Genomic DNA, 24,679 nt, shown 5'->3' on the forward strand with positions numbered 1-24,679 from the left:
CCCTCCAGATAGCAAAGATCAGAAGAAGTTGCCATGTTCAGCTAGCGCCCAACAAACCTGCCTTCAGGAAAACGCTCTCCCCACATCTCTGATGCCTCCCTGTGCCAAGAATGAGGAAGATCTGGAACTATTTATAGAACGTTCCTTTGATACTGATAGGCCAAACAGTATCATGGCCAAACAGCTCTCCCTAGGCCCACTAATCCGTGTAAGGGCAAGGGCAAGCGGTCCTCTTACTCATCAGTTTATCCCAGCACACAGCACAATGTTTGGCATAGCACAGGGCCGTTTGGATAGATGCATGGATGGATGGATGGATGGATGGATGGATGGATGGATGGATAGTCGGATGCAATTCTCACCCATTCTGTGCTTATTTTTTTAGCATCCTCTTTTGGTTCTAGCTGAGGGGCCACATCACCATCCCATCAACACACACATCACATTCTCTCTCTATTCTCTATTCTCTCTCTCTCTCTCTCTTTCTCTCTCTCTCCTCCAACACACACACACACACACACACACACACACACACACACACACACACACACACACACACACACCTGGAGGTACTCCTTGTTGGAATCCAAGTTGGGGGTCCAGCCATTGTCGTCACCATGGAGCCGGCTCTGTTGAGGCGTCCACCTCCCATCAGAGAAGGTGGATGAGGCACTGATCTGCTCGTTAGCAATCCGGCCGGACTCCATTCCCAGAGGGACGTTGCACTGGAAGTCTGGGGAGTGGAGATTGGTCAAGGGCAGAGTTAGGCATCTTAACCTCCAAGTGCTGGGGCCCCCCAGACACTGCCTCCTTCCAGGGACAAGCCCTTGCAGGCATTCCCTCATCCCGAATCTAATTATGTGCTCACATTTGAAAAAAAAAACAACTAAACCAAGTCACACACTTAACAACCCCTCTGGGTCTTCAAGGAACTAAATTGGACCTAAAAGAAATTAGACGATAGATAAATAAGAATCATCATAGAAATTAAAAATACCATCTAAAGCGCAAGTGCTGCGGGCTATGGATGCTCTCAGGTGCCAGATGCACCAGCCACGCATGCGGTACAGGTGAACATGGCAATCTGGGTGGGCTCGGCCGTCGTGGGAAGCCGGCACACACCCAGGAGGCACTTTCACATGTCTCCCTTTCACCCAAGTGTTTCCAAATTTCTGGCACAGCAGACAGGCGCTGCAAAGTATAAACACCCGTCTTCAGGAAACTTCCCTGTGAGCACACGCATGCCCCATTGTGTTCCCCGACAGCACTTGTCCGGACTAACATCCCGGAGGAGTCTCCGATTGGGCTCTTCTGCCATCAGCGACACTGCGGTCCCTCACCTGGATGCTGGGGACACTGATCAATGCTCCCGCAGGCATGTGTTCGATTCAAAACGGGCCACCTTTCTGAGGTATCAGATCTATTCTTTACCTCCGTGACGGCACTGGCCATTTGCTGGGCGAGTTGCGGCTTGCTACACTGTTTATCATGCAACCTTCCAGAACTCGGATGAAAAAAAAAAAAAAATGGCGACAGGACTGAGCCGAGCCCGTTCATTTTCAGGCAGGCCAGGCTGCTGAATCTATAGCTGCCTAGGTGACAAGCTGTCCGTAACGGTGGCAGGCGTTCCTCAACCCTCATCTCGGAGCGCTTCTTCCTTCATTTGGATCTCTAAGCAGCCATGACAGTGCACCTGAAGCACAGGGCCAGGAGCAAGCAGATGGTTTGAAAATGGGGCTCAGGATGGGAGACCAGTGGCTTGGGTGGCAGGTTCCACAACAGCCAGGCCCACCATAGATAGCCCTTTGCAATGCTATCCACGGCGCCTAGCACTCAGTAGAATTCCTCAAAACTTGTATTTCTCGCACGTGTGACGTGGACGTCCAAGGGATGGCATTGTCTAGCCAGGGAATCTCTACTGGGAGCGACAGAACTTGAATGTCAAGATAGATACATAGGGCTGTTTTGGGACGATGGCTTTTGGGGTCTGGAGATGAAGGAGCTGATGCAGTTCTGGAAAGGGTTAGACTCCTATGTATCTTTCTACCATCATCCTAACCACAACTCTTTTCCATCCATAGATGAGGGGATGGAGGCTTGAGATGGTCCACAGCTTTCTCTGGGAACAACACACACTTTTTTGTTTGCTTGGTTTTTGTTGTTGTTTGTTTGTTTTTTATATAAGGAAATGAGCACCCAGATGGACACTGTCTTTTTCTCCTTCATCTCTGCTGGGATAGAAGGCATGGCTCTCCTTCCTTGAACTCGGATGCCACCATGAAGTCTGCAGCATGCCTGTCTACTGTTTTCACAGAGGTCAGCCCTTCACCTGTACCCACTCATGCCCCCCAATGAGAAGACAAGACAGAGATTCCAAATGGCCCACTCACTCTCAGGCGGCTCTTGGTGGACCAGGTAGTAACGTGCGGAGAAGCCGTCCTTGGCCACTGCCATGTCCGTGTGAAAGGTCAGGGAGAGGATCCCCGTGGATGAGCGGAGCTTGGAGGGTGTTTTGGTCCCACAGTACTTGCCAATCAGAGGGCCAACTAGATACAGGAGACAAAGAGCAGACAGAGGAAGTGAAAATCTAAAACTGGTTCTCAGTGTTCTCTCCTGTCCCACCACTGCGAACCTAACTGCCAGTACTGTGACATAAAAACCGAAGGTGTGCTTCGAGAATAATGTGTGATATTTCCCCTGCACATTCAACAGTGCTTTCCCTGAGCTGGCTACGGTCTATTGTCCCATCCCTGAGAGAAGGGCCAGATGATATCACTACAGTTCCTGCTCTACAGAGGAAGAAATTGAGTTTCAGTGGGTCAGGTGACATTTCCCAGTTCATATTGCAGAAACAGCAGAGCTGGGACCCAAACCCTGCTTGCCTGCCTAAGTCTTATGCTTTTCCCAAGATGAAATTGCTCCTGCATAGCTACCACATATCCTTTATATTAGAAAACACTGAGAACAACCACAGAGATGAACAACTCGTTTCCAATACTGATTACACCTACGATCTGTGTGGTCTTCGCCCAATCTATACCGGCTCCTCTTGGCTGGGAATGATTGCCTTTTCCACATCCACAACCATATTAATAGTAATGAAATAATGGTTCTCATGATAATAGCGATGATAGATCATTTCAAAGCCAAGATACTGAGAGGTTGCATAACTTGCTAGGATTGTACAGCAGAGAGATTCAAGTCTAGTCAGTCTGGCTGCTATGTGGTCACAGCATTTGACTATTAATTCATTTCTATCCCGATAACCTGGTATAGAAAGGAACATGACCTAGAGTTTTGGCACCTCTGATGGTTAATCTCAATTGTCAACTTGATAAAAATCTGGAATCACCTTAGAGATAGGCCTCTAGATATATCTGGGGGGATTACCTTAATTTGGTTAATTGAAATGGGAAGACCTGTCCACTTTGGGTGCTACTATTCCCTGGGCTAGGATCCTGAACTTTATGAAAAGGAGAAAGGGAACAGAGCAGAAGCATTCACTCACCGTGTGGAATGCCATCCCAGATGTCCAGCCAGTCATATTTGCAGTCTCCTTCCCCCACTTGTAGGGGGTCATGCTCCAGGTCAAAGGTCAGGAACTGCAGGATGATCTCCATCCTGGGTTTGGCCAGGATGGTGAAGGTGCAGTCCAGATTGTGTGGATACTTCTCTGGGAACCCGGGAGATTCAATGGTCCCATTGGGGCTTGTGAAGTTCTTGGAACAATCTTCAGAGCCTGTGTGCCAGAGAGAGGGGTGGGGAGGGGGTAGGGAGGGGTAAGAGATGCAGCGCTAAGGAGCAGCTTTTCTCGGCTGCCTCCTCTGCCTCTGGGTTATTTAAATGTTTGGGTCCATATCCCCCTACTCACAAGGTTTTTGTTTTTGCTCAAGTGGCCCTTGGAGCAACACACCCTTTCCATCTATGTTTCAAGCCCTCAAGCCAGCCTCCTTTTTGGACAGAAATTAGGGAGACGAGGCTGATTGCTTTGTATATCAGAATAAGACCAGCAATTGAGGGATTGGAGGGTAAGAGGTAGAGGAGAGAGAGAGAGAGAGAGAGAGAGAGAGAGAGAGAGAGAGAGAGAGAGAACAGAGTCTTCTTTCTCAATTACTCAGCTGCTCACTCCAGAAATGTAAGTTATTTCAATCCTTAAGGAAGACTTGCTGGTTGCCAGCAGGGAAAACAATGTTATCCCTTATTTATTGCTGACCTCAACACTAGCCTCTATTGTACCCAAGCCAGCTAAGTGCCCCTTCTCCCTCCAAGATCCAAGGTGCCTCAGGGGAGGGGCAAAGGGGAGCCCAAGCCTCATTCATGTCCTGACTGTATTAAAACGGGCTGCTCTGTAGTGGCGGGACAATTAACAATTGAGGTTTTTAGCCGGTGGATCACAGCGGGGCGTTGGGATGTTAAAGGCCGCTTGGGCGGCGAGTTTGGAAAAATGCAGCAGTGTATTGACATTTGGAAGGCCTCTGGTGCCTTTGTGGTGGGGATGGCCTTGTGTTTCTCTCCTAAGCTCTTGGGTTAGCGTTCTGGGGAATGTGTCCTGATGAAACGTGACGCACATTCCCAGCCTGCTCCAAGCTTGGCCTGCAGCAGGCGCCCTAAGAGGATTACAGCCCCCACATCTCCTGATGCCTCTAGGTGGAGTCCTATTAGAAGAGCCTTGTCCTTTAAACCAGGAACGGTTCCTCTGGGCAGAGCCAGGGAAGGAGCCCGGAAGCAGAGACCCAGCATATACAAAGAGAACAAGAATGGATACAAGTTAACGACAGGGATGTAAACGCTGGTAATTACAATAGATTCCACTCACTGCATTTGGATTTTAAAATAAGAAAAGGAAGCAGGATTTATGAAGGGATTAACAGACACTCTAAGCATGAAGGAAACAACAACACAAATACTCAATAAACCAGGTGTTTACTGGCAGGAAGTGTCCTCTGGGGATCACACTGAAATATAACTATGGGATGTCAATATGCCGATCTTAGCCGGAAGCGATGTCTTTATCTGCAGCTCCTGGTAGCAGGGCCCTCTGCAAGTCTCCTTATTGACACTGACTTTCTGGAAAGCTGCAAATATCTGACTTGGAAAAGGTACCATGCAATAAGTGTATGTGTATTTGGGGTAGGCTTGCAACTTTCTGTAGCTCAGGCACCAAGGGAGTTCCCAGAATCCCCACCTATCCATCGGGTCCCTTCTCTCTGCTTACAGTGCTGCCCGCTGGGTTGTGGGTAGAATGAGGACCAGGAGCAAGAGCAAACCTTCCCGACTTATTTGGAGCTCTGGGTGCTACACCTCAGAGGCTCCCCCCTACCCCACCCCCATCATTCATTGATATAGCAGCAGCCGGATAGGGCCGGAGTTGCCAAAGGGCAGTTAGGTTGGATGGGATGAGCTGGGGGTGGCCTCCCCACCCCTCCGCAGCTTTGTTTATCGTCAGGCCTCCAACTCCTGAGGGCTTCCTCAGTGGCCTGGGGTGATGCAATTTGGGAAAGCCGGGCCAGCTGGCTGGTCTTCAGGGGGCCAAGAAGAATTTTGAAAAGGTTAGAGTTTAAGGATGCTGAGCAGACTTCTTCATGGGGGCACTTAGGGAGCCTCACACAGTGCTGGATGGAAATTAACTCTCTTTTGACAACGGACCGGAGAGTTAGCAGAGGCCTCTGGAGAGTCCCTTCCTGGAGCCGGCTCTATTGTTACTCATTTAGAAGGGACTCTGCACCACCCTGGGAGCGGGGAATTTATGGGGGAATCTTTGATCCCTTCTCACCCATGGGGGACAAGTGTTTCAACAATGGACATTCAGAGCCCAATATGGGCTCTGGAGAATGTGAGATTCTAAACCCTTTAGTGAAGATCCCCAGGTCGGTCTTGCATGTAACTGGAAGGAATTTTTCAGCTTTAAGTACTTAGGGCCAACCAAATAACACCACCCTCACCCCAAACCCGCCCCCCTTAAAAAAAAAACACCTAACAAAACAAAGCAAAAACAAGCAAAAAAGAAGCCAGTGCATGTCTGATAATTGGTTAGAAATGGATACATTCTCTGGCTTCTTTTGAAGGTGAGAAAACATTGCTGTTTTATCCTTTGCAAGTAGAAAAATCAGGCATCTATTAAAAATGATATATTTGGCTGGGCGGTGGCGCACGCCTTTAATCCCAGCACTCGGGAGGCTGAGCCAGGGGGATCACTGTGAATTCGAGGCCAGTCTGGTCTACAGAGCGAGTTCCAGGACAGGCACCAAAACTACACAGAGAAACCTTGTCTCAAAAAACAAAAACAAAAACAAAAAAACAAACAAACAAAATGACACATTTGTCTGCAGTACTACCATGGTCAAAATCACCAGAATGGCAACTGAATAAAGAGATCTGGAAATGGACACAAAATTTGAGTCTTCCAGAAATCTGATTAATCCACAGTCCTTTTCTGCATCATGTTAAAAGGATAAAAATAATTTAAATACCCAGCTGACAAACATGTCAATTCAATGTTGAGATTACTCATACAAGCTGGAGGTTTGGGAGAGTGTGGTGGCTCATATCTGTCATCTAAGCACTGTAATCCTAGTGACTGAGGCAGGAGGACTACCATGAGTTCCAGGCAAGCCTGCTACATATTGAATTCTAGGACAGCTTGGGCTACAGAGTGAGACTCTGTCTCGTAAAACAGCAAAACAACACAAAACTGAAGTTGGGGGTCTGGACTGTACTGAATGGTTCCATCCCAAAGGGCTTTGGCGTGCAGGATGCCCACCCCAGGTCCCCGCTCAGATTTTGGCCTGTGGGATGCCAACTCCACGTCTCTGTACTGTCTAGTCTACAGCCTGTAAGTTGAAGAGGAGCGTGCACATACAAAGATACAAAAATGCAGTGGCCTTATCCGAAGTTAAGCTTCACTTGACCACAGGCTGGGAATTCAGGCCTTTATGTAGGGGCTTGGAGTAGCGGGCAATGCAGGTTTCCTCTACTGTGAACAAGCCCTACAATTTTATTACCAGAAATGCCACTGAGTAATGGACACCGGAGAGAACTCTGGATCTTGAAATTCTGCTCAAAGATCTTCAGAAAAACAACAACAACAACAACAGCAACAAACTGATTTCTACTGCTTCTGCTTCCCATGCCCCCTTTCAAGTTCTTTTAAGATTTTTCTTTCCTTATTCAGTGCTGGATTCGGTGACTTCCGGTTGTTTAGGTTTGCGACTTTTTTTCTGCCTTGCCCTTTTCCAGGTGAGGCAGTGTGGTGACCTCAACAACAGTTTACCCTTCATTTAGTGCAGCCATGACCTTCTCCTGCCATATGCTCTGTTTGTCCCAGCCTTGTGGGTGTGTGTGTCCCAGAGTAACTCCGAGGCGGAGCCTGGAGAAAGCCAAGCTTCCAGAGCCTTCTGTATGGCTGTTTGCATATCTGTGTTTACAGTTTCCCTCTCTTTCTCTTTATGAATCTGACTGGCAAACATAGCGCTGTTTGTTTGGATTTATTCAGCATGTCCACCCATTTCTTTCATGTTCTGTGGATGATGTAAACTGTGTGCTTTTTCCCAGGACAGCAACCGTGGAAATAAGGACCTAAGACAAGGATGGATACCTTCTCTAAATGTCTCACTTTTGACTTTTGCTCCCTTGTGAAACCCTGTGTTTTATATTTATAGGACTGACTTTCATACCAAATAGCTACTCTTCCTGATGGCCCTGAGGAGGCTTCTGGGCATTCTTCTTTTGCACACTCCCAGCCATGTGGTTTTGGGCAGGGCTGTCACTCACTGCAGCGTCCCTTTCAGTGGCCATCCCAGTCCTTAGAGTGGGCCACCCACTGCTCCAGGCTCAACCCACAGACCTTTCCTGCCTGGCATTATTGTTTAAAGCTCTTCACAGACTTGCTGCCTTATTTAAAATTCTCCTTCTGCATGTCACCAAGACAGCAGGCTGAATCACGATCCCCTCATGTGGTTTATCTTTTAATGCCCTCCTTTCAAATTTGTGTGATGGATGGAGTGAGCATTCTCCGTTTCTGTGGCTTTCTGGAGAGCGTGGCATTGTGCTCTACGAAACACTGAGATAAGGGCCATGAGACCAGAGATAAGCTTAACGGCCTTGCTCACTCTTGTTCTGACTTCTCTTGGCCAGCTCCCTGGAAGGTCTTGCACGAGCTGATTCCCTTCTGAGGTTGAGGTAGTAGATGGATCCAGCACTAGGGACTGTTTTCTGTTAGGTCACAGAGTTCCTCAATTGCATTTCCAGAAGAGTAACAAGTGACCTGTGCCTTATTCATAGTATAATTTTCCTTTTAATGTCACCAATAATACTGAGGGTGCATCTGTGTGATGAGGATTTGTCTACCTGTCTCTCCCACAAGTCAAGGACAAGAAATTCTGCCTTATTCCTTCTTTCTATAACACTCAGTAGAGAGTGCTCCTTGGAGTTGGTACATTGGTCTGCGTCTTTTACTGGGACTCAGCTGTACAGGGGGCTCACACCAGCCCCCAGCCCAGGACACACAGATCAGTTCCTGAGACCTTCCTGTGGCCAGGAACATGAAAATGCATGGCAGATGGGCCATCATAGGCCATGGCTTAGGGTCCCCACTCTGGCACAATACAGTTCTGCTAACCACACCCCTTCATTTGGTTCTATCTTCGAAGGCAGACAAGTCCAACAAATATTTAGACAGAGTGGATATAAAAAGTGCTTTCAACAGCCACTACTTCCTTCCAAGAACTGTTTAATGAAAAAAGAAAAAGAAAAAAAAAAAAACATATGAATAGTTCCCGTTGTACTGAACTTAATAGGCGCCAGACTTTGGTTTCTCAACGACAGGGTGACATCTTCACCTGGAATCAGATTTCATGTAGGAGTTGCAAAAATTGGACTCCTAAAGAAAGAAAGATGGGGGCAGAGCTTCTGAGGTAAGGAGTGGGCAAGGTGAGGGAGAATGGGGGGCATTCCTTCCTCAGGCACAGGGATAGCTGATATGAGACAGAGGATGTGCCGCCGGGAGAGGAGACGTGTGGACGCAATGCAGCATCTTCAGATGCCCACTGGCCTACCGAGCCTCAGAAGTCAGTTCTGCCCATAAAGACCCTAATGAGATGCATGGGTTCCAGCAGTCAGTTCGAAGAAGGGTTATCTTTTCTGGCCCCGCCCCCCATTTACACCATCTTTCATTAGCTTTTCAGGGTGTCCGATTCCCTGGCATATGGGAACTAGGAGTTCAGTGTAGAGGGGGTGGTAAAATGGATGGCCAAGGGGAATGTCTGGGAGTCATAATTTAATTTAAAAGCAATGACTGACCCCATTCTGGGGGTCGTGGTGAGATCTTTAGAAACCCCAAACAATGAAAAGATTATGTCCTCCAGTCCCATGTAATTCCAAATAAAGACAATATTAAACCATGAAGGAGTTGAGATAAAGTTCAACCAAGTTCAAACCATGAAGAACAGCTTGATTTTCAAAAACACAAAAATCCAATTCTTTCAAGAGATGTTCTTGTATTTATCCCCCACCCCTCCTCCTGTGTTGGTTGGTGCCTCATCTCTCCCCTCAAGTTGGAAGTCACCTGACCTGCCTTTGCATGTCGAGGCATTACCAGGTTCACCTTAGACATCTCTTCATCTGCCACCACAGTCAGGGCAGATGACTAAAGCCCTTACCCCCTGATGCCATCACCCACCAGGACTCCCACTGTGTTCCACCTTCCCTGTGACGCCCATCTCTGGCCTTCTCCAGATCCCACCAACCTGTTTTGAAGATCTCGTAGCGTAGGGAGAAACCTGCCCCCTGCCGGGCATAGTCTGATGTGAACTTGATGTATAACATGGAGCCAGAGGAGATGATGGTGGGCGGAGCGATGTTCCCACAGTGTTTGCCCAGGAGGTCAGCCGACTCACTGTCCCCATCCCGAATCTCAATGAAGTCATACCTAGGTGGGGACAGCAGAAAGGACACCAATGAAAAGAAGATCCTTCTGAAGGTCTGGGAAGGACCATTATTCTCTCGGCTCTCCCCATTCCTTTAGAGACTCTCAGGTGTTGCGGCGTGATCAACAAAGGGCACTGTCCTTGCTTTGGTACCCAGGCAAACACAGACACAGGAAGTTGCTTTGTTCAGGCTACAGTGAATGAGTGCATGGGTGGGAGAGGCCTTATCTCTTGTTCACATAAGAGCAATTGCATCACTCGTTCAGGATCTCAAAGCAAGCATTGTGTTGTTCCTTGGGTGGCAGTAGCGTATACCTTTTATTTCTACCGTGACCTCTCTAAATCTTTGTCTCTCCTAAACTCTGTCCTGGCAAGTTACCACAATGCTTTGAGCCCAAGTGTCTTCAAATGTAACCGGAGGAGAAAAATATCGGCTCCAGCACACTGGCAAGATGATGGGTTGAAAAAATTACGTGTCAGGGACCGGCACCCTGGGGATGCTTCATAGGTGTTTGTTCTCCTGTCCCCTACCCTGTTTTAGTTTTCTCCTGGGCCATCCCCTCTCGTTCTTAATTGGCAGTGCCCCATCTGCAGGCCACCTCCTTCCCTGAGATTGTGCCCACAAAGTTCCCATCGGCACTGTCTAGTCAACATGTTTTCAACAGGGATTGGCCCTAAGTCAGAGAAGGCAATCAAAACTTCCCCCAAAGCCTGGCGACTCCCTGGGGACTGGGTCTGTGTGCCCACAATGAGGGGTAGCCTTTTAAGAGGCATGGCTGGCTGGTCTCCCCCAAGCTGTGGCCTGTGCTCCTTTCAAACTGAGTCAGACGGGCCTGGCATGGGGCGTGGCGTAGATGTCTCACGGTCTTCCGTGGCCAGGATCATAGACTGATCCACACAGAAAGTGCCCCCTTTGTCTTGACAGGCATGGTTCCCACAGTGATCCCCAATGATCCCCAGGTTTGTGTTAACTCCTTCTATGCTTCTGGTTACTGCTTAAATCACACATCACAAGTGGGAAACTTCTTCCTTGACAATCCCCAAAAACCACCTCCCTGTTTCTTCTCTCTCCCTCTGTTTATTTTGCATCAACCTGTAAAAACAACACGTAAGCCATTTCTTCCTTGTGGGTAAGGAAAGGGGTTGACAATGTAGGCCTCCCTGGGCTGTGGCCTCCAGCGCCTGTCACGGTAGTCTGTGGGAGCTGGCTGCCTGCACAAGTGGTTGGAGTGAATTAGAGAGGCCCGAGGCTTACTTCAGCCTCCGGGAGCCGTATTTCAGATTGCTCAGCCATTTCTGAATAAATAGGCTTGTAAAGGAAGAATAAGGAGTGTGTTACCAGGAGCAGTTTATCCTGAGGCCCCGGAGGGATGGACTCCTGCAACCAAGAGCCTGGCCGGTTGCTGGATCCCTCCAGAGAGGTGGAGATGGGGAGATAGAGGCTTCCACCAGAGCTCTGGTGAGATAGCCAGGTTCCGAAGGCCCCAGGGTGGGGTGGGGCGGAGGATCTGCTCGAATCTGAGATTTTTCAGTGTGGGAGATAGCACTGTCTTTGAAAGCAAGCTTCCTCAATTCCAAAACAAAAGCGAAAAGACACTTGTTTGTTCTCAGGGGAAATTCCCCATCCCGTCTGGAAAATCCCTCCTTGCTGGTCCACTCCGAGTTGAGCACTGCCTAGAAGACATAGTTGAGCAATGGTGCATCCAGCAGCGTGCACACAAGTCAGGCAGCCCTTACTCACTCATCACGAGTTCCTCTTTGAGTGCAAGATCCCAGACCTGGAGATAGATACCTGGGGTCGGAGTCCACGTCTTAGCTGGAGGCCAACATTACAGTTCTTTAATAAGCCAACAATTTTTTAAATACAGCGACAGCCACTAAAAACTTCTTCCCCTCCTTTTTTTTAACATTTTTTTTTAAAAAAAAATAGTTTATTTATTTTTATTTTATATGCATTGGTGTTTTGTCTGTGTGTATGTCTGTGTGAGGGTCCCCTGGAAGTGGAGTTACAGACAGTTGTGAACTGTCTAGGTGCTAGGAATTGAACCCAGGTCCTTTGGAAAAGCAGTCAATGCTCTTAACCACTAAACCGTCTCTCCAGCCCCCAAAACGTCTTTTTCAAAGCAGAAGAACAGAGAAAGATTAAGCCTTGCGTCTTTCTGAGCTGCGGAAAATAGGGGAAATAGGGCTGAGGAGATGGCTTAGAGCGCAGGGTGCTGGCTGTGTGGGCATGGGGCCCTGACTATGAGCCTCATAAACCAGGTAAGTCTGGACACAGCAGAGTACACCTGTAATCCCATTGCCCCTATCATGAGGCCAGAGGTAGAGAGAGGTAGGAGGTGCCCTGAAAGCTGGCAGGCCAGCTAGACCCTGTCTCAAATAAGGGAGAAGAGGCAAGGACTCACACCCAAGATTGTCCTCTGACTTCACACTCACTGTGGGCACTAGCATGCGCGTGCGCACACACACACACACACACACACACACACACACACCAAGTGAATACTTTTTAAATGAATGATGTAACAGTAAAAGACAGATATTAGGAGCCTTCTCCTTCAGTTGTGAGCTTTCTATGACTGAACCTAGCCTGCATAAAGAATTACTACATTGTCCGGTACTCAGTTTGTGCTTAAGAAAGCTAACTGGTTTGTCAAATTCTCACACCCATTTCAGAGGTAAAGAGGTTGAGGCATGTATGTAGATGAGGCTTGTCCGAAGAGAAAGGGGCCTTGGGGATAGTGGCACAGTGAATGAGGAGATGTAACTCTCTTCAAACATTTGGAAGGTACTTTTCGGGCAAAACTCAATGGAAGTTACTATGTACATAGGCTTTAAACCAGAATCCTTAGGACTTTTTTCTGCCAAGAAAACAATCAGGGTGGTGTACGGATGTATATGCATCGTTGGGAATGTTTTTTAAAAAGCATATGAAAAGTGAGAAGATGCTCCCTTTATAGATAGCATCATGTTGAAAAATCCAACCAGACAGGGAGAGTAAATCAATTCTGGTATATTTATAAAATGAAATATTCAGTTGCTACAAAAAATAGTGTGGCAGGTCTGGTTTTTTTTTTTTTTTTTTTTTTTTTACTTTATAGAAAAAAAGTACATGGTATACTATTAGTGCAGAAAGAAGAGATTTTTAAAGTCCATTTTCAAATGTACACATTATTTCCTCACTTAAGCATTCAGAAAACATTTGAAAAACTACATCTAAAATACTAGCAGAGATATGTATCATCATTGTTCCCTTCTGCTGTCTGAATTATTATAAGTTCACATTTCGTTAATAAGGCAAGACTTGTGGAAATAAAGCTGCATTCCTTAAGTTTTTAAAGCAGAACTGTTGAGGAGAAACAAGCCCTAATGATTTAGCAAGGATGGACACAGTGGAACTTGCCCAAAACCCCAGCACTTGGGGGCTGAAGCAGGAGGATCAGAGTTCAAGGTCAACAATGTGTGTTACGTAATAGTCTGTCTCAAAAACCCAAACAAGCAGAAAGCAAAATTAGCAGATGCAGGTATGGATTCTTTTCCAATATCACTTTATCATCCATCTCACAGAGCTGGAGTGTGCCGAGTGAGGACCACATGAGACATGGCATGCCAAAACCCCAAGAATAGTGTTTCAGATATCATACTCAATAAATAATATTAAAAAAAAAACCCCACCCAAATCTGGTTTTGCGTTGGTGATTTTTCTACAAAGGACAGAGAGGCCCTGCTACCCTACTGGCTAGTCCTCAGAAGTGGGCGGGTTTTGTCAGGTTGCCTAATCACCCTTGGAGTCATTTAGAGGATTGACAGCATCAGCCAGGAGGCAGGGCTACCAACAAATGCCATTGCTCAGAGCTTGTCTCAATTTGCTCAGTGACTAGCCCGCCCCCAGGCCTTTTTTTTTTTTTTTTTTTTTTTGTAAAATGGCCAGCAACAAACCCGTGTTTACTTTATCTGCACACATACACACCTACAGTGAAGGCCACACAATTTGAACAAAGGTCCCTCTCAGCCAGTGAGTGACAAATTCTCTCTGTGTGTGCTTGTTAGTTAAGGGGACCCCCACCATCACCACCACCATGAATCTCTTTGTGAAGCATAACCTGTCCTTCCTCCAACTTCTTAGGAAATCTGGATTTTTATATCAAGTATGTATGGGGGAGACAGGACCAAGTGACCAGTTGGCAAGCAAGTTCCTTCTCCCTCCAGGGTCCAGGCTGCACCCTGTGGACAAGACCCACTTAGCCAAGTGGCCTTCTGGCCGGGCTTTTGCTATAAAGGGCACACTCCAAGTGGCACGCTGACTTCATCCAGAATGTCTCATTTACCTCCCGTGTGACAGACTCATGTGGGGAAATTTTTTATTATTAGGGATTTGCTGCAGCTGGAGCAATCTCCTTAGAAATTTCAATGTTGTCAGGTTCATTTGCGAAGGGCTCCGAGGAGGAGCCTCAGGAAGTTTGTGGCTTTGGAATAAATACAGGCTTTGCGTGCAGCCTTGAATCTCCAGTGTTTGTTTGATCAAGAAATCTGGGGTGCGGACTCGAGCTTCACCCCAAGGACAGTGAAACGGGATAACTTGAAAGCTGCCCTCTCCCCCAGTCTATTCCTGGCCTCCCAGAAGCCAACGCGAAGCAGCTAACAGACATATTAACTACAGTGTTTGCATTTCATTATTCATAATCTCTCTCAAATGAAAAAATTCCTTTCGAAGCTTTAACACTACCTCTTATTATTTTGGTTATTTATTTTCCCCCCTGCGCCAGAGTGGCCATCTCTAGCTCACGCTTGTTCTCTCTCTGAAATGGTCCCTGAGTACTTTCTTGACTGTTGTGCACAGCTGCTAACATCTGCCTGGGCAGTGCTGACTAGAGAACGCTTCCTCTACTTTCTCTTTCACCTTCAAAGACTCATTTCTTCTCACATCCACACGTGTGGGGGGTGGCATGGAGATCTAGACAGTAGAATTAATTTTCTGAGTCCAAGGGGACAGGGGTGGGGAGAGAGAGAGAGAGAGAGAGAGAGAGAGAGAGAGAGAGAGAGAGAGAGAGAGAGGGAGGGAGGGAGGGAGGGAGGGAGGGAGGAGGGAGGGAGGGAGGGAGGGAGGGAGGGAGGGAGGGAGAGAGAGAGAGAGAGAGAGAGAGAGAGAGAGAGAGAGAGAGAGAGAGCACAGCTTCATCTCTCCCTCCCATCATCACTTGGCAAACACGCAAAGAGGCTCTCTGGCATCCATCTCTCAGTAGGTCACCCAGGCAAGGCTGGCTACTGCTGAGTGTACTAAAAGATTCCCCTGGCTAAGGCCCTTGTTCAGAGCAGTTTAAGGTCTAGCCTGGGTTTTGTCTGCCTTTCTGGGTGCACAGATGTCTGTGGGGCGGGGGTACAAGGATGTCACTCCCAACCTCAAGATTTGCATCTAAACATAGGGATGCCTGCATCCAAGGAGATCAGACTCTTTCCGCAGGTGGGCACCGCCTCCCTTCGTGATGCTTGCCTCACAGATGTTTATGATGCAGACAGAGGGTTCCCAACCCCCGGATCCTTGCTCCTTTTCTTTCTTGTGTCTGCTATGCTCATTAGCTCTGTCTGTGGCCAGTTCTCATCCTTCAGGCCTGCCCTTCCCTCCTCTCTCAGGTGGCATACCTTTCCTTTGCTTATCTCCTGCGGAAATGCTTGTATGCTTGTCTATGTCTTTAGCTCTGTCTCTTGCACTATCGAGGAGGAATCAGGGTGAGGCCAGACTTGGCTCTTCATTAGGTAGATCTGGGATATTTCTGGGTCCGTGGCACAAACAGGGATCCCTGTGTGTTGAGGGACTACATGAAGAAGGCATTTGCGGTTGGTACTGAGTATCAGAATGATGCCTTCTACGGGCGCGGCGGGTCGGTCCCGGGTGTATCTTCTGCCTTTGCACCCCAACACATCCACTGAGCTATTCTGGTTGCATGCGAAAACCTAAATGTTGCTTCGTGACACAAAGACACGAAATATAACATTTTGTGGAGAAGAAACATCTCAAATCCTGCTGACAGCATTTTCACTATTAGCGGCAAACAAATCAACTATAATTAAAATGCTGTCAGAGTGATTGGAGATTTTTTCTCACACTTTCAAAGTTCCATATTTCATGAGTGGATTATCCAGGCCAGAGAATTTACCACCTCCCGGAGTGCCTTTCTTCCAGGAAGCTCAAAGACAGCTACAAACACTGTCTTATTAATCCTTACATTAAAACCTGCAGGGAAAATTGGAGGAAATGCCATCACAGCTGCTTACAGCTCCTAAAAACTCCCAACAAAGGAGCCGCCTGAGACACATGGAGGCTGCGGGGTGGGTCTACACAATGTCCAGGTCTCTGGCCAACACAGGCCCAGAGCCAGGCCACCTGCTTCTTGGGGCCAGCCTTTACGGAGAAACTGGCTTGCTGTCAGATCAGCTCCTTTTAAAGAGGTACATTCCATTTCCTTGAAATCCACCTTCCATGGTTGCTACTCATTTCATAAGTAAATCGATGGAATGTGACCATGTTTTATTGAGTAATTACTATGGGGCCAGACCCACCCGTTTAGATATGATTTCATTTAATCCTAACTTAGCACATGCAGACTGGGCTGGTCATGGTTATCAGCATGAAGAAGCAAAAATGGAATTCTCAGGTTGACAGCCCAAGGTCACAAAGAGGAAAGGTCAGAAGTGAGATTTGAACCCTCGGCACACAGACCTCACCTCTTTCCCTCTTCATTGTCTGGACATAGAAGCTTGCTACAGCACAGAGGCATGAGAGAGGCTGGGTGGGGAGAAACCTTCCACTCTTAGGTTTCTAGAAAATGGGCAGAAGTAGGAAGCAACTTCACAGAACCTTGCTCTTTTTACTTAGTTATCCTGATTAAACAAAGCCCGCAGGACGTGCCAAAATTAATAGACAGATCACCACTGGGAACAGCGAGCAGATTTGAAATGCATGGCTTCAAGATCTGCCCAGTGGAAATGCAGCCTGCAAGTGTTCAGATGGGATAACATATTAATTTCTGTAAGTGCAGTATTTTTATAAGCGTGTGTACACCCGAATGCGAACATATGGCCCATCGAGTGAGAAAATAGGATCCAGTGTATTTATAAGAGCTTCAAGTCCACATATTCTGAAGTCCACAGATCTCCAATATGGTTCATGCAGGAGTTTCAAGGGGCTGGGGAGCCCCTGCAGTCATACACTGAAGTTTTCTGTCTTCCCATGCAAGCACATTTTTCTAGGGAAGGGGTCTCTGACAAGACCAACCTGAAATCTCTATTACACAGGTCCATGTCCAAAGGGTGCGATGCACTCTGGGAAGGAGCATAATATGTGAACTTAGTGGACAGAGCCAGTCAGTCCATGGCATTAGCTCCTGGTGAAACTGAAGATAAGGCACCTACCCTCTCCCAGTCTCAGCTATTCATCTATACAGTGGAAATAATAACAGCCCAAGGTCTGGGAAGGAACTGGAAAAGTCCACTCAGGTCCAGCAAAGAGCCAGATGCCTGGAAGACAGGTTTAGTTTTATTACAGCCACTGTGTTAACAAGGCACGGTGGTAAGGGTGAGTGAGAGGTGAGTTGCATGCATGTACACACACACACACACACACACACACACACACACACACACACACCCCATCCTGGAGACAAGAGAAGATACCATGAACAGTCCCAGGACTGCCAACCTCGGGGTTGGATTTCCACAAATCTACCTCTTGCACAAATCCATGTACTTTAGTTTTTGAGATTTATTTCTGTCTTGAAGTTCTGAGCCTGGGCTCTGGGTCTAGGCTGCCAGGGATGGGTTCAAAGCCACTTATCTTCCATTTGCTGGGGTTGGTTTGTTTTTAAACAGGACCTCATGTAGCTCAGGTTAAAGGCTCTACTAGCTGAAAATGGCCTTGATCTCCTGATCTGCTCTCTTCTATCTCCTAAGTGTGGGTGAGGGGTTTGGGGGGTGAGGGTGTCGGGGGTACAGACGTGTGCCACCCACCATGTCCAGTTTATGTAGTACTGGGAAGTGAACCCAGGGATTTGTATGTTCTGGGCAAACATTCTACCAACTGGGCTACCTCTCCAGTCAAGAAAGTTCTGTCTGTCTGTCTGTCTGTGTGTCTGTCTACCTACCCACCTACCCACCTACCCACCTACCCACCTACCCACCTACCCACCTATCCACCTATCTATCTATCTATCTATCTATCTATCTATCTATCTATCTATCTATCTATCTATCTATCTATCTACCATCTATAAATGGTGCTGGGTTGAACCCAGGGCCTGTATGCTGGGACACTGCACTACCACTGATTCATGCCTCCAGCTCTCTTTTGCGGTGAGACACTCATCTTCTTGTTAGCCCATTGAGCTGAGGCACACAATTAGCTCACTATACCAGCTGACATACAGTCAGTCCTCATTGAGGAGATGTCATTACGGCTGCTATTACCGTCTTTATTATTCATGTACCTCTAAAACGTCAACGGTTCCAACACTCCAGGCTTGTTTTTGTGTTTGCATGAGGGCCCGGCGCCTTCTCCACAGCAGCTGTTTGCAGTTGTATTTTTCTTCCTTATTCCTTCCAACCACAAATCTCTGATGTTTGCAGTTTTGCATTTGTGGTCCCCTCCCAGCCAGGGTCACCACGCTCCTTAGAAGGGAGGAAATCTGACCACCCAGCAAAGGAAATATGCGCAGAGAATAACCCAAAACAAACTGGAGGAATTATTCTGAAAAACCTTGAAGGCAAGAAAGTGGAAACTGCAAATACCATCTATTTATAATTGCTGCTTGTTTTTCCGCAGAAGCCCTGGGATGATGTAGAGGCCGCGGGATCTCATTGTTCCTCGGGTTGCAGGCTGCCAAGAACACTCTCAACGTGAGGAAGCAGGCTGCTCCAGACACAGTGTCTGATAAGTCTCGCTGTGGATAACTTTCAGAAAACGAAGGGCGTACAACAAAGCCTCCAACACTCCTGCCCTGACCCTGTGGGCGCACACCGCTTCCCTCACTGCCCTGGCTTCCCAGCAAGGTGCATTCCTGAGGCCACATGGCCATGGCTCTGTTGGACTTCTGATCCAGCCAGCACTCAGGAGGCTGCTTGGATGGAACGCATTTGCTTACCTAAGGGATTTTTAGGCAACTGGTGAAGCTGGAGGGTTGGGGTAGGCTCTGGTCAGCAGACTGTCAGAGCTTCCTTGAGTCTGTTCTGTGACTACAGAATCCCCATCCTTTGGTGTCAACTTCAAGAGTCCCTTGCTAGCGTTTTGTAATGATGCCAGAGTACTGAGTAGGTAGGAAGAGCCCATGGTTTACATCCTTTTCTTTTTTTTTCCTCAGAGGCAGCAGCAGCTCATGCTCTGATGTTGAAAGTGGTACCGGCAGAGCCAAGACTTGCTGAACTGTCTCCTACTAGCCTGGGTCAATCATGCTGTCCTGCCTTGGTTTGCCTCATCTCATCAATGGGCACAGGGCTCATACCTCTTTGCCTCTTGGGACCTAGGACTGGGGGCCATAAAGCAACTGATCGTCATTGGGGGGAAATCAGAGCACGTCATCCTGGGGCCCTGGTGTGCTGGCAGCATCCCTTCACTTGGCTGAGAGAACAGCTCCCCCTGGGTAAGGAACTCACTAACTCTGCCTCCCAGTGGAGCCAATTGTAGGAGAGAAATCATAACCTCCCATCTGTCCGAAAAATGGAAGCCTGCTGGGAACAAGCGTGCCAGGCACCAGGGAACCAATCACTGTGTCAAAAGTTCGTTCGCGTTTTTTTTTTTCCGGGGATGGGTTCCCGGTCATTTTAATATCCCTCTAGGCTCCGCAACAAAACTTGGAAGACGTAAAACTTGTCTGAAAAATGTGCTAACAAAGAATTCCAGGACAGGGGCAGTTTGGGAGCAGGGGGCAGGGGTGACAGCCCGATTTTGGATCCTCTTCTCTGGGCGCTTCAGGTTACAGAGCCCCCAGAGCCTCCCTCCCCTGGTTCTAGGCGGAGAGTTGTCACGGCTGTACTGGAAAGCGCCGGGGTGTGGAAATGACAGTCACACACTAATGTCCAAGCAGGAAGGGGCTGTTGGCACGCTAGGGTGGAGATTCTGAATGTGGCCCTTGGTGGCCAGTCAGCTGGAACTGCTTCCTCCTCTCAAAGTGCCGCTTGGACCCTGTGCCCTGATGCGCATCCTGAAGTACTGGGGCTGCACTCAGAGCCAAGGCAGTCTGGGTCACGGATGCGTGTCACAGCCCTGGCCTTGCTGCATGGCAGACATGCTCCTCGGGGTTAAAATCCAGGGTTTGCCGGGCATGGGAGTAGCACCCAGGAACACGAGGTGTTGTTAGACCATCTCGCTGGACCACGGAGGAGCATGTCTAGAAAGTACACAAGCCTCTACAAGAGAATCGGGTTGCGGGAAGTCTCCAGGCTAGATAGAAACAGTATGGGTCAGACCTAAAGGACTTTTATCATCCCGAAGCCATAAGCAGGCCGTTTATTCTGTGTATGGGTCTCCTGGCTGGCTGGCCATCGTATTGTAGTGACCAATGGGAATCCCAGAGCATGGGGAGACATTAGTGTGAGGGATGAACTAAAAAGCCACGTGTGGATAAGAGGGTACAGTAGTAGAGACCTATTGTAAGAGACGTCCATTTCCCAGTATTGAACCCAGGTGCCTGCCATGTATCTGGCAGGACCTCAGTTTCATGAGGAGACCCCCATAATAATAATAATAATAATAATAATAATAATAATAATAATATACTTTCCCACCCTCCCACAGTTCTCAGAGGATGACGCACAGATAAATCACTTTGAACTTTCAGATGAAAGGTGTTCCATAAACTCGAGGGCTCATCAACTGTAATTGTTACGGTAATTATTTTAATGATGATAATGGGAGAATGGGGGGGGCAGGAAGGAAACCTCCCACTTTGAGACAAAGAGAAACTCTTCTGTTCAAACCTGTGCCATGCTTCTTTCTGCTCCTGGGCTGACTTCATCCCCCTCCAACGGCCAATTCCTGGGCTGAAATATTATTTACTGCTTTCTTTTCCAATAAAACAATTATTTGTTCCACGGTTCTCCTTCTCACTCACTCTCCACTATGTCTGGCTTGGCCCTGACAGCTCAGCCATGAACTGTTTACATGTCTCGCTCACCCACCCAGAATCTGGTTCAGCTCCATTGACACGAAAGGCAGGAGCATTCTCTGTGTGTGAGGAATCAATTACTTCCGCTGACACTCCATTACTGGCCTTCACATCTTCGGATTCCAGATGGAGAGAAAAGGTGGTGGTGGTGGTGGTGGGGGACCCAAAGAGGGTGGTGAGCATGTGTGTGCCTGTGTGGGGTGTGTATGGTGTGTGTGTTATGCACGGTGTGTATGTGTGTGTGTGTGTGTGGTGTGGGTATGGGTATGGTGTGTGTGCCGGTGTGTGGTGTGTGTATGTGTGGTGTGTGTACGTGTGTGCGTGTGTGTGCACAGTGTGTGTGTGTGAGCATGTGTATGTCTGTGTGTGGTGTGGGCATGGTATGTGTATGTGTGTGTGTGGTGTGGGTATGGGCATGGTATGTGTATGTGTGTGTGTGGTGTGGGTATGGGTATGGTGTGTGTACGTGTGTGTGTGTGTGTGTGGTGGGTATGGTATGTGTATGTGTGTATGGTGTGTATATGGTGTGTATATCCGTGTGTGGTGTGGGTATGGTGTGTGTGCACGTAGTTGTGTGGGGAGTGTGTATGGGGTGTGTGTAGGAGCCCAGGGGAGGAGGCAGATGGAGACTATTGACTGATCAGGCTGCCAGCTTGTCCCTGAAGACCTAGAAAGGCCTCTCTTTTCCTGACTGCCTTGCAGCATCCACTAGTGACCAAGTGGCAGGGAGAGGCTAAGCAAGGCAATGGAAAGCGGAAAGGACAGGCTTGCGGGGTTGTCTACAGAAGTCAGGCCAGCATTCCCGGTGCTGGACAGACAGTGACCCAGGCAAACAGAGGCAGATCAGGGCCACCTGGCTTCCAATCCAGCCCTCCTGTAGTACAGGTGTGTTCTCCCTAGGCCTCAGTATTTCCTTCTGATCAGTGGGAATGATGCTAGTCCTGGGCCCACAGCTTGCTATGGGAGGTAAATGTAGATAATGTCTGATGCCTTTGAGACAGCCATGAATGTTTGCTATTGTCTAATTGATAATCTCCCCCACAAACATACATCTGGACCTCTAACATACAGAGCTGAGAAACTCATACAACTACCAAGATGTCTCTCTATAAAGGCATGAAAGAGAAGGGCATTAAGAAATGGTGTGCTTTTCTGTTATGGGGTCCTCTCAAACCTAAGCCAAACCTGGGTCTATTTCTTTCTCCTCTTTCTTAGTTTCTTAAAATTTAATTTTGACCCAGCTAACTTTTTTTCATGGAATTTCCCTCTAGGAAAAAAAATTTTGGTTATGTAAATTGAATACAGCTATCAACTGGGATGGGTTGTGAGCCAAAAGGTCTCATAATGCAGGGTGATTATGGAGGATTTTTATTATTATTATTATTATTATTATTATTATTATTATTATTAATTTTCTCTAAAAGACAAGACAAGGGCTGTGAGTGTGTGATGATTTATCTAGGCAGGAATAGAAAAATGGAATTAAGCTATCTCTTGAGTGTCTCCCATCAAGGTCTCGATTCCTAAAGCAAACGAAAAGAGTGCACTTTTTTTCTACGGGACTCATGATTGCAGGGCAACACCAATCCCCCTGTAGAGAAGTCGAATGTCTTGACGCGTTATCTCCCTTTCTCTGCTTTATCCCCTCCACCCGTCTATCTGTCTCCCTGTCCCTCTGAATTTCTTAAGACAGCCTGCCAGTGTAATTAGATGGGAGAATTACATGGAGTTACATGGGGAGAGGTGCTGGTCCTCTGGGATCTCCAGGTTTCGAGAAGGTGCCAGGGTTGAGAGAGGCAGAGCAAGGGGGATCGCGCATGATAAAATCTCAAGTGATTTTCTCAATCAGAAGATAAAGCGCATTGTTAAGAAAGACAGCCACAGTGAAGATGGCTTGCATGGAGAGAGTTGGGATTGCAACATTGTGTGTTTAAAAACAAGCAGCCAAAAATAACTGTGGTCCCAACTGCTCTTTAACCTTGGTCAGAGGAGGAGAAAAAAATCCGTGGGGTGTTGTTTCCCACTTCTTGGGTGAGCTGAAGTGGCCGGGCAGAGGGAGTCCTTGGTCAAGGTTGTGGAGGACAGTCGGGTCAGCTGGTAGCTGGGCTCTGGCTCAAGGAGCTGGTCCCATTCTTGCGCCACGCGCTCCCAGAGGTGGGTCTGTTTCTGTCATTAGGAAGGTTGTTGCAATATAGAAAAATACTAATGTTCACTGGATCCTCAGAGAACGGGGATATTTCTGCGGTGGGCAGGGCAGTAAATCTGTCACAGTGTCATGAGTAATCAACCCCAGGGTCCCTCCCGAGCCAGCAGCACATGGCAGCCTCCTGCACCACACAGACTGGCCCTGTTTTGACTTCAGGCGACCCCAGCTGAAGCCACACCTCCAACGGGGTAATTTCGGTTTCTCCTGGAAAGAGAAGGGGTCCAGTGTCTGTGTGGGAATAAGTGGACGAGGACTTAATCCAGCTTGTTACCTGGACTTTCCCAGAGCGGACCACACTCTCGGGCGCTACACTCAGGACATCTGGACACAGGGAACAGACTCTACAACAGCGGGAGGGCGGGGCCTCCAGAGGCTCCATAATCTCACCCTTTCCTGCTTCCTGCCCTGGGTCCCTCTCCTAAGGGGCTGGTGGAAGTCGCCTGGCCAGGAAATAGAGTTAAGTAACATCACCAGGCACCTTTGGCCAGGAAGAGGGTTTATATCAACAAGTCACAAGGGCAACCTTCTTTTGCTTCTCCCCTAACTGGGTAGGGAAGGAAATGGAGGTCGGCCATCTTTATGACTGTGCTTCCCAGGAGCTACCCACAGCCCTCTCTCTTCAGGCTGTTCGGTGTGCCACCCTCTGCCTAGACCGTTAGCCATGCACAGCCCCCTTTGCCTGGCTGACTTCTCTAGGGTCAGTATAAGAAACACCTCTTCCAGGGAGCCTCCCTGGATTTTCTAGCCTAGGCTGGATCTGGGTACTATGGCTCCCATCACGTCACAGTCATAGCATGCAGTGTGGGAGAGGGGAAGGCAGGCAGCGTTAAGAGTAAAGAATGCAGACTGAAAAGTCAGGTTCAAATCCCTTCCCAGCCCCTTCAGAGGGCAGGACCTAAGGCCACTTGCTTGAGCTCTGTGAGGCCATGTTTCTTTATCTGCAAGCAGGAAAGAGGGGTGGCCACCACGTCACATGCCTTCCTGTCACTATTCATTGAGACAGAGACAATCTACTGCCAGGCTCAGAAGTACTATGCCAGCTGGGGCAGCTTGACCTCACCACCTCCTACTCCGGAACCCCAAGGTCTACCAGGTCAAAGGTATGGTATGCCAACCTCTGTATTTCCAAAACTGGCCCTCAAGCTCGGCACTAAGTAGGTGCTTGATAGGCACTGCCTGGGCACAGAGCGAATGGCCCGTGGTCGTTTTGTGGGTGACAGACCCAAGTTTGAATGGCCAGTGACATTTATAGCCTAGATTATTTTAAATCATCTTTATGTCACTGCTTTGTCATCTCTGATGGAAGAACGGGGAAAAAACAGACCTGCCTGCCCTCCGACACAGTTCATATCACACCTACCTATGCCCTGGCGCAATCAATGGCAAAGCATCAATAA

At 48.1% G+C, this 24,679-nt stretch overlaps 1 protein-coding gene and 1 long non-coding RNA gene across 8 annotated transcripts in view; one reads left to right on the forward strand and one right to left on the reverse strand.

The window, feature by feature from the left end:
* Nrp2 (neuropilin 2) overlaps nt 1-24,679 on the reverse strand; it is a 119,439-nt gene that overhangs the window by 73,047 nt on the left and 21,713 nt on the right. For all 6 annotated transcript variants that reach the window (XM_028891314.2, XM_028891311.2, XM_028891312.2 and 3 more), the window contains exons 3-6: nt 9,744-9,925; nt 3,509-3,739; nt 2,391-2,546; nt 564-733 (exon numbers count right to left, since the gene is read on the reverse strand). In XM_028891314.2, coding sequence (XP_028747147.1) covers nt 564-733; nt 2,391-2,546; nt 3,509-3,739; nt 9,744-9,925 — 739 coding nt within the window. The remainder of the gene's footprint in view (nt 1-563; nt 734-2,390; nt 2,547-3,508; nt 3,740-9,743; nt 9,926-24,679) is intronic.
* LOC119088913 overlaps nt 24,099-24,679 on the forward strand; it is a 41,318-nt gene continuing 40,737 nt past the window's right edge. The window contains exon 1 of one of the 2 annotated variants that reach the window (XR_005092671.1): nt 24,099-24,382. This is a non-coding gene — a long non-coding RNA (uncharacterized LOC119088913). The remainder of the gene's footprint in view (nt 24,383-24,679) is intronic. The other variant, XR_005092670.1, reaches the window with a different exon arrangement.

This window comes from Peromyscus leucopus, chromosome 13 (genome assembly GCF_004664715.2).
Source record: "Peromyscus leucopus breed LL Stock chromosome 13, UCI_PerLeu_2.1, whole genome shotgun sequence".
NCBI classification, from domain to species: Eukaryota; Metazoa; Chordata; class Mammalia; order Rodentia; family Cricetidae; genus Peromyscus; species Peromyscus leucopus.